Source organism: Talpa europaea (genome assembly GCF_964194135.1).
Source record: "Talpa europaea genome assembly, chromosome: 15".
Taxonomy (NCBI): Eukaryota; Metazoa; Chordata; class Mammalia; order Eulipotyphla; family Talpidae; genus Talpa; species Talpa europaea.
The window spans coordinates 78,484,634-78,494,578 of record NC_140083.1 but is presented as its reverse complement, the minus strand read 5'-3'; the positions used below and the strand labels follow the sequence as shown (position 1 = coordinate 78,494,578).

The window sequence follows — 9,945 nt, the reverse complement described above, 5'->3', positions numbered from 1 at the left end:
TAGATGCAGGAGGAGGAGGACAGGAAATGGGAGTCTCTAAGTACCTAGGGTTGAGAAGAGAACCGAGGTGCTGACTGGACCTTAGAGATACTGGAGATAAGGAAGGCAAGGGGTCGGGCGACTGACTGGGAGTGGGGGCGGTGACTGGATTAGTGGGGTGTTGAGACTTGCTATGTCAGCAGCCCGCAGTGAGCCAGCAGGAGACCTCGCCCAGGCGGTGATCCTTGCCTCTTGGGGTTCTGAGCCCCACCCAATCCCTGGGTATTAGGAAACTTGTTTTCTTTTTATGTAGAACAACTGGGGTGTAGTCCAGAGGTGGGGGGGGCTGAGAGGATTCACCAGAGAGAGTGGGGAGCAGAACAGGCGGATCCACTGAAACCCACGGCGGAGGGGGCCGCGGGAGACAGGAGAGGTCTGCCGCGCCATGGGGGTCAGCCCCCGGCTGAGACGGCACCGCTAGGCCACCAGGGAGGCCGGGTATTGGGAAACTCTCCAGCTGCAGCTCCAGGGTGTCCGGGCGCCCCCCCCCCCCCCCCCCCCGCCCGAGGCCTGGCTCCCACCGCCCGGGGGCGCCGCCCACCCACGCCCGTTCCGAGCCCCGCCCCACAGGCCTCGGTGCCATGGCGACGACCATGGCTCCGGCAGCGGCGGCCCTAGCCCTGGGGCTGTGGACTTGGGCGCTGGCCCCGGCGGGCGCGGGGGACGCCATGGGCCCTCACCTGGCCGTGCGTGTGGCGGAGCTGCTCACCCCGGAGGAGTGCGGTCACTTCCAGGCCCTCCTGAAGACGCCGCAGCCGGACCTCGACAGCGAGCTGGCCAGGCTCTCCGAGGACCAGCTGGCCACGCCGACCCAGCCCCGGCCGGCCTCGTCGTCGACCCAGCCCCGGCCGGCCTCGTCGGGGCCGCAGGAGGCGGCCCGGCGCGCGGCTGACGAGCCGGCCGAGGCGGCCGAGAAGTCCGACGGCTGCCGGGAGCGCCTGGCGGTCTGGCTGGCCGCCCAGGCCCGGGCCCAGGCCCTCTCTTGGGACCGCGTGGCCCGGGCCCTGCGCCGCTGCGGCCGCCCCGACGTGGCCCGGGAGCTGAGCAAGAACCTCCACCAGCAGGCGACGCTGCAGCTGCGCAAGTTCGGGCGGGGCTTCCTGGCCCCGGCCCCGCCCGGCCAGCCCGCGCCCGCCGCGCCCCGCGCGCCCCCCGCGCCCCCGCGGCCCCGCGCCCGCCGCGCCCCGGCGCCCGAGCCCGACTGGGACGCGCTGGACCTGATCGTGGAGCGGCTGCCCCGGGCCCCGTACACGCGCGACCCCTTGGGCTGGGCCGGGCCGCTGGCGCTCGGCCTCCTCTCCGGCTTCGTGGGGGCGCTGGGCGTCGGGGCGCTGGCCGTCCTGCTCGCGCAGTGGGCCGCGGGGGGCGACGGCCACGGGGCGCGGCCCCGCAGCCCCGGGCCCCCCGCCGCGCCCCTGCTCGGGCCCTCGGAGGCGCAGGGCTGGTGGGAGGTGCAGCCGCTCTTGGCGGAGGAGCCGCGCTAGAAGTCGGGCCCCTGCTTCAGGGGCCCCTGCTGGAAAATGGCGGCGCCGTCCCGGCGCAGCGCTGCCTGAGAGGCCTTAGAAACGCTATAAACGTCACAGCGCGCGCGAAAGAGGGCGCGGTGCATGTTTGTCGGTCGTGACTGTCCCGCCGCCCGGGGGAGGGAGGGCTCAGGTGCCACCTACCCTGGGGGAAGGCAGGCAGGCCCCGTTCATGCCAGCCGCGGGTCTTTATTTTGCAACTGTCTGCCACCAAGGGCCTGCCGTCTCCAGGCCCGGTGCTACGCAGCCCCATAAATTGTTTGAGGTAATCCTCAGAACCCCAAAAGGAGGGTATTCTCTCCGTCACACGTAAGGCCCACTGGCCACAACTACGTAGCGGCAGCCAAGTGTTTGAACCCGGAGCCACCCGACCTGAGAGTCCGTCATCCTGAAGGCATGATCCGGGGATAGTAAGACAACTTGGGGAACATGAAGGGGCCCGAACATGAGGTCCTGCCGGAGCGTGGGGGTCCGGACGGCCAGGGGGTGTGCCTACTTCAGGGGGCTGCTCCGGCTTCTCAGGCCAGGCCAGCCTTCCTGGAGGTCTAACTGGAGTAGGAGACATTTCCCACCCGCCTCCGTGGCCGGTGCTGCAGGACTATCTGCGGGGCTGAGCCTGGGTGAGGCCTCGCCTAGTCGGCTGAGACCCTGTCCCCCGCCACAGAGCGAGGCGGAGGGACAGCTGCGGGCGACATCTGAGGAAAGAAAGAGGCGTCGTTACAGAAGACGCGCAGGACTCAAGTCACACAGTCCCAACCCTGCAGCCGGGCGTGCTGGCTCGGGGCTCCGGGGGCTTTGGTGTGAGAGCAGTGACAGAATGACAGGCCAGTCCAAGAGGAGAGTTGAAAACAAGATTGACGTAACCCTTTATTGCAAATTCTAAAGTAAAAAGATGTACAGTACAAAGTAAAATTGAAATATCAGACTATAAACTTCCAATCCACTTATACATTCTCATTTCTCAAGCATTTCTGCCATTTCCGCATAAACGGAACAGGGAACAAGTCGAGGGGGTGAGGGAAGGAGACACAGCGAGGGAAAGAAATTGTGTCTAGAATAATCACAAACCCCAGAAGCAAGTGAAAGGAAAGACATTTTCTCGACCTGCTGTCCTGGTGATGAGAAGCGGGGGTGGTTGGAGCAGTGCAGTTTAAAATGGCTCTCAGAATAGCAGCATTTATGGTACCATTTCATCTTCCTTAAGTCCAAATAATACTTCGCCCGTCCCTAGTGCCTTTGCCTCTGTATCTCAAAACACTTTACAAAACATTGAGTTAAAGCCTCACAACACCCCTGTGAGGTAGGTCAGTATTATTATCCCCATTTTACAGATGGGGAAACTGAGGCACAGAGAGGTTAAGTGACTTGCCCAAGGCCACACAGCGAGCCAGCGGTCGAGCTGGGGATGGAACGCCGCAGGAGTTCTGTCCCTTTTTCTGGAACCACTGGACCACGCTCCCCTTTACCTATATACATTCTCCACACACACACACACCACACGTGCACACCCGCCCACCCCACCCCACGTAGCCTCTATGTACAGCAAACAGCAGTGGGGGGCAGGGGCAGAGGGTGCCTCAGGAGCGTTTTCCTGGAGGAAATCCTGGTCCTCTTGGGGAGGGAATCCAAGACCGCACCAGACCGAGCCACGACCCAGACTGTGCAAACCTCGGGGCCCTCCCCACCCGGACTTCCTCAAGGCTCCTGATGTCCCCCTGACTGGCTAGTTACAGCCGACTCTTTAGGGGGTGGGGGTACCTGAAAATGAACGAAGCTTTTTGCAAAACTTTGGGCAACATCTGAGAAAAGAAAGAGGCATCGTTACGGAAGATGCCCAGGACTCAAGTCACGAAGTCATCGCCCATGGCGAGCGCGCCTCCACCGCGGGCCCGGGGGCCGGAGGCCATGGGGAGGAGGTTGGGGACTGACCTACCAGACATCTCTCTCCGAAGCGGAGCTACTGGAGCGGACTAGAGTGGGCACTTCAAAATCCTCCTGAGAATGTTCCTGGACCTGGAGACATGGCCTAGAGGGGATGTCCCCGAAGCAGGGCGGGGGGAGGGGAAGGGAGGGGCGCCCCTCGCCCCCGCACGTTTAAAATGAAGGGGAGACCAGCCCCGGGTGGCTGTTGCTCTGTCGGGGTGATGGAGGGCAGGGCCCAGCATTAGCGAGCAGAGTGGAGGCTGTCGGGCGGCGTGCTGGCCCGGGCTTGTGGGCATCTGGGTAGTACTTTTCTGAAATACTGGTGAGAAAGGCAGAACCCAGCTCAGCTGGGGGGGGCTGACATTAGCGCTGGGGGTTCTGCCAGGTGGACTTCAGAGGAAGGTGTCTGATGGGCCTCGAAGCACCGGCCCCTAGGAGAGGGGTGCCACATGCGGTGGGCGAGGGGGCACGGAGGTGGGGGCAGGGAACCTTGCTTTTCCCTCTCGTCTCAGCCAGGATTCCCTGAGACGTCCTCTCACCTCCCCCTTCCATTCCCCTCCCTTTCCCAAACGTGCTACGATCCCGATCCCCAGACCCTCTCAGGGCTCACGGCCTGGGGCAGCCAACAAACGCACACCAAGACAGGCTCCCTTATACAGTAAGAAGGCTCGTTTTTATTGTTTCCTTTTGGCTTCCGGGAGTGATGCACCTGCCATCACGTCCCGTGGAGAGCAGCGCCGGCCTCCACGCATTCGCGAATACACCCATCTTCATTCCTGGTCTTCCACAAGTGTACATCGGTTGCGGCGAAAAATAAAAGAACTCTGGGCACTGTCATTCCAGGGGCTGGGGCGGGGAGTCTTGCTTATCGCTCCCCACTCGAACTGCTGATGCCCAGAGTGGCTCATTGAGAGAGGAGAGGTCGTGTCGACTCGGGAAGGTTTTCCTGCTCTCGCCCTCTGCTTTATTTAAATGATGACACCTCTTCATGCGAACCAACGAGAAGGTTCAAGAAAGAAGAGGGGAAAGTGTTTTTCACACACAGATCAGCAACCGCGTCAGCTGCTGCTCGGTGGCTTTGGCTCTGCGTTTAAAATGAACAGCATCACACATCTTTTTGCTTTTTGTCCTTTTTTAAAGGTGGATTGTGGAGTATAAATACTGCACCAAGGACCTGGCTACAAAAAAATAAATATTTATATTATATTTATATATCTATATATATATATGTGCAGTGATACTGTGTCTGCTGCTGCTTTTTGATTGGCTTCGTTAATATTTGGCAAAGCGTTGCCACGAACCCACTCAGTGAAGAGGTACAGAAACTCCCTCCCTGGTTCTTTCAGTTCAATGCCTGTTAACTGCGGGTGTAAACTGCTGGTGATGGTGTCATTTACTACCAAAGAGGTGTGGAGCGGGGTAGGTGAGAGAGAGAGAGCGCGCGCGCGAGAGAGAGTGAGCGCAAGAGAGAGCAAGGGAGAGAGGAGAGAGAGAAATGAGTGGAGGGCCAGTGGATGAGGACGAAGGTGGGAAAAGTTATGAAAGAAAAGCAAAACTTCAGCTAGACTAATAGACTGGGGGTGGTTTCTTCCCTGTAAAGCTGGCTGACGGGTGTCAGGCACCAAGGCCCGTGTGTGCGCTGCTGAGACAGCCTGGAAGGGCTGGGATCTGGGTCTGGGGAGGAAAAAGGTCAGATCTCAGAAAAATCTCATTAATATGCTGTAGTAGCTGAATGACATCACTGGCATGAGCAACTGGGGTACGGAGCAGGATCTTATAGCTCTGCTGTCCACCTCAAGACCAAAGAGCAATTATGAAGTTTAGCCAAATCTTGCATAGAAGTGGTTAGAATTTATTGCACATTGGAACAAAAATATATATATATTTTTTGTTGTTTTGGAAAAGACCATTAGCAATAAAAAATTTTTTGTCTGTCTGTCTGGTTGGGGGATGTACATTGGCTGACAGCATCTAAGTTCTAAGAAGAAAGAAAAGTATAAAAAATAAAAATAAACATGACAATGGCATAAGCCAGAAGCCATTTCCTATTTAATAAGTTAATAATTTGTATTTACAAAAAGGCATGCCAATAAAATAAAATGATATATTACAGTATTTATAATTCTCTTAAAAAGAATAACCACACGTCGTCTTCTGGTTTGTGCTGTTTACGATGTAGCCTGTACATGTTACTATACATTCATCCTAGCAGTTAGCAGGGTCACTGAAAGAAAAGCCTTCCCAACCTGGGACCGGGTAGAGTACAAAAGTTCTACGGGTGGCGCCGCAGAAGCAGGCTAAGGAGAGCTGGACAGAGTTTCTAATGATCCGACACGGTAGAAAGCTCTGCTGACTGACTTGCTGTGGTTTGTTCTACGCAAAACTAGTCAACTGGACTGTGATTTACATCCAAAGTGCTTCTACTGCAAGGCAGATTGGTGTGTCTGATTATGGGCTGCTCTGTATTCCCCTCTAGTGTATGCTTCAGGAAGGATTTATTGGTATTTGGTGCACATGCTAAAGTCTCTCCTCTTTCTTCGTATCGACTGCAGCATCTTGGCTTTGAAATCTAGTCATCAGATGAGAAACCCCTGGATTAAAGACTGTCTTCCCTAAAGCAGGAGATGGGATGGAAGCGAGGATGCATCCCCCCTCCACCACCCTCCAGCCACCTTCCAGTGAGGATGGGCAGGTCGCCGAGCAGAGCGCAGAACCAGCTGCCAGGGAACGCGCTGGGGGAAGCTGGAACATCCTAACGAACTTCATGAAGCCACCTTCTCATGAGAACCAGTGCAACAGAGAAGCCATCTGCAATGGGTTCGTTTCAGAGGCGGCTCCGTCTCTACCTCTCCCACCAGTGACTACTGATTCTAATACCAAGCAGAAGAAACCACGGCGACAGCCCCAGTGCTGCTGCCCGCACCCACCTCTGCGGGTCGGGGGAGCCCTGCTTGGTGGACGGACATGATGGAGGCAGGAGGGAGCATGCGGTGTGCGAGCTTGCGACAACCCCTCCGTGGAAGAGAGGGGCCAGTCCAGAACACCTGAACCCCCGCCCTGTGGACCCAAGCCCGGAGAAAGCCACGATGCAGAAGGACATGACACTGAATGAAGTGAGCACCCCTGTACCCCCCAACAAAAGGTTGTTTTAAGTCCCCCAAATAACCCCCTAGAGATAACATGCTACTTTGAATAGCACTTTTATCTCCACCCCAAATAAGTGCGAGTTCTCCGAGTATGAAAGGCTAAACCGATCATCGTAAATATTGCAAGATACAAATGAACTTTTTGTTGTTTTTAGCCCTAGGATTTGGATTTACAGTGACATTAGCAACACAAGCCATTCGAGATCGAAGCCTCCCCGTGTACGGGACACAGAGCAGCAAGAAATAGTTCATCTTTCAAAGTGTGCAACAATGGCTGTATGTCAGAGACGTCTGTGAAACATATACACGCAACGGATCCAGCTGCTGGTCGGACTGGGTTTGTTTTTGTTGGTGGTGGTGTCAATTGGTTGGTTATGTTTCCCTACCCAGAAGGTGTATGAAAGACTTCTAAGAATTCATAAATAATTGCAGCGGGTATGGAACGCTTCCCCCCCCTTTTTTTTTCTCCAAATACAGTGAACGGTGCAGGGCTGGGTCCTGTCCAAAGGCTGACCCAGTGCAGGGGACAGGATTAGTAGTGTCCTGTGGTGTATGGTTCTCATGCATGACTTCTGATCACGGCATGCCATCATGCAAATCATTTCTACGCATTGAACGAGCACAATGTTTGGAATCAGCCTGAGCAAGTCCTCCTCAGCCTGAAGAAACCTGATTGTTTTCCCCCACCCATCTCCAAACCATGTAAAGCCCATGTGGAGAAGATGTGGTTTATGTCAAAGAAACTGACACTTAAATGACACGGGCTAAAGGTGAGTCTGTGTGCGTGTGCGTGTGCGTGTGTGTGTTTTCTTTTTGCTGCTTAGCTTAACTAATGTAAGAATGCAAGTATAGTTTGCATGAACAAACAAACTTTTAAAGTGATGCTTTCTGTTTCTGAGAATCAACAAAATGAAAAAATAAAATCCATGGGGCTGCAGCGGGAATATGCTGGTCCCGGCAGCCTCGCCTCTGTTTTTGTATCCTGTTAGTTTTGTCCTAAGTTGCACTGACTGATGTGGAACATGCAGTATCAACCTGCCCAAGCATTAGAAAATCTGTGAGTCCAGAGAGCAGGGTCCTCTGCCCTTGGCAGGTCACTGCTCAAGATGCAACCATGTGACACGGTAAGCAACTACGTTTGGTATAGATCTTCAGGTAAAGTGTCTCCACAGCTGTTCTGCATTGATAATATTCAGGAAGTTTGTAAACAATCTTTCACTTGCGAGTTTTAAATCTGTACAATATTGAATTTTTGCTTTCCTCTAACACTTGGATTCTCTGACCTCTTTGTGTCTTTTGGCTCTTTCTCTTCTTCCTTCCTCTGCCCGCTGCTGCTTCTCCTTCTCGGGTTTAGTTACACTGTCATAGGATGGGAGGGAGGCTGTGGACGGGGTGTTCTCCTTTTTCTCCTGGTGTGTGCCTCCGTTCTCCAGCTTATTGGAAGTCATCTTTCTGCAAATGAAGCCCCGCCTGGCTAAATGCCCCCGGTAGGCGCGCTGCAGGACCACCGCAGACACCTCCTCCTGCTTGCGCCGCAGCGTGGTCGTGATCGGCTCGTAAGACACTTTGGAAGGATTGGATGCCACGAACCGCTCCTCCATCTGCTGCCGGAGGATGTCCAACTCCCCACTGTCTCCCAGGACCCTCTTGGTGAAGGCAAAAAGGATGTCCAAGCAGTGGATGCGGTCCCCACTGACCATGGGCAGATCCATGGCAATGAGCTCGATGGTGTTGGGCTTGGGCACTCGGAGAGGGTGCTCCAGGGCGTCTGCAAAGTCCGCCAGCTTACAGTACTCGATGAACTGGGTGGCATCGGGGTCAAACTTCTCCCAGATCTCATAGAAGGTCTCAAAGTCATCCTCACTCAGAGGGTCTGCACTTTCCTCTGTGGCTACGCTGAAGTTCTCCAAGATGATAGCTATATACATGTTCACAACTATAAGGAAGGAGATGATGATGTAGCTTACAAAGAAGAAGATGCCCACCGAGGGGTTTCCGCAGTCCCCCTTAAAGCCACTCCCTGGGTGCTCCTTATCCAGACTGCAGTCAGGGGGGCGGTTCAGGATGGGCAGCAGCAGGCCGTCCCACCCCGCCGAGGTTGTGATCTGAAACAGGCAGATCATGCTGTTGCCAAACGTTTCAAAGTTGAACATGTCATCAATGCCAGCCTCGTGTTTCACATATGCAAAATTGGACATCCCGAAGATGGAGAAGATGAACATGACCAGGAAGAGCAGAAGGCCAATGTTGAACAGAGCAGGCAAGGACATCATTAAGGCAAAGAGCAGGGTACGAATCCCTTTGGCGCCTTTGATCAGACGCAAGATGCGCCCAATACGGGCCAACCGGATGACTCGGAATAGGGTTGGGGAAACAAAGTATTTCTCAATTATATCAGCCAGGAACATTCCTAAGAAGAGGAACAGAAGATGTGTTACCGAGACGGGAGACACCCTCTCTTCTCGATTATGTCACCCGGCACGAGGAAACCCTCACCTTCTAAGGACTTTATCGAATGCGTGCCTGGCTTCCTGTTCAATTTGAGCGCGTACGATAAGAAAGCCAGATGTTTGAAACATAGAAAAGCTGAGAAAACAAGGTAGACACATATGTGCTGAACACCCAGATTAAGCAGTTTTCCAAGCTTGCTTCCTCTTGTCATCCCCAGAAGCCACCACAGTCCTGAAGGTGCCATATGTACCATCCTGGTGTCTCCCTAAGTTTGCAACGTGTCAGTCAGTCATCACTGACTGGTGTGCTGTTATGTTTAAGGAGTTATACTCTGGCTATCCTTTCAGGTCTGTTTGTTTTAGATCCCTAATCTGCTTTTGAGATGCGTTTGTGAGATCACTTTCTGGTGTTAACATGGTTTTAGATTACTCACTTTAACCGTGGACTGGAAATCCACTTTATGAATAGGTCATCATTTATCTGTTTAACCACACAAGGCCAACTGTTCCCCCGCCCCCCCGCCCCAGATTTGTGCACACATGACTTTCCAAAGTGTTCTCGATTCCTCTACATAATGTTATCCGATTTCCATTTCCACTAAAAAGGAGAGGGCCTGGCCTCACCCCACGATGCTACTGCTCTTTGGCTGTGATATCTTAGTAGAATATCACCCATTTTCAAAGTGTCATTTTTCCTGGCCATGAAAAGACACCTTTGGATTCTTCTTATCCCTTGTTCCTACCCTACACCTAGAAGTAGCTTAGAAGACGGAAGGGATCCGTCAAGAGTGGCTTTTAATTCACAGCTTCTAGATTTTGTGGTAAAAGGCAAAAATCAAAAACTAGTATCAGCAGATAAAAATG

General features: G+C 54.3%; 2 protein-coding genes across 5 annotated transcripts in view; one reads left to right on the top strand and one right to left on the bottom strand.

Moving 5' to 3' along the window:
- Positions 1 to 632: 632 nt before the first annotated feature.
- On the top strand, positions 633 to 1,590 carry TMDD1 (transmembrane and death domain 1; the record flags this gene model as incomplete). The annotated part of the gene is made up of 1 exon (XM_084256395.1): positions 633 to 1,590. One exon carries the CDS (start codon positions 633 to 635, stop codon positions 1,521 to 1,523), a length of 891 nt encoding a protein of 296 aa, XP_084112521.1. The 3' UTR covers positions 1,524 to 1,590.
- A 6,303-nt stretch (positions 1,591 to 7,893) lies between these two features.
- Positions 7,894 to 9,945, bottom strand: part of SCN8A (sodium voltage-gated channel alpha subunit 8) — a gene marked incomplete at both ends in the record, with an annotated part of 105,817 nt that continues 103,765 nt past the window's right edge. For all 4 annotated transcript variants that reach the window (XM_084256346.1, XM_084256347.1, XM_084256348.1 and 1 more), the window contains one exon: positions 7,894 to 9,041. In XM_084256346.1, coding sequence (XP_084112472.1) covers positions 7,894 to 9,041 — 1,148 coding nt within the window. The remainder of the gene's footprint in view (positions 9,042 to 9,945) is intronic.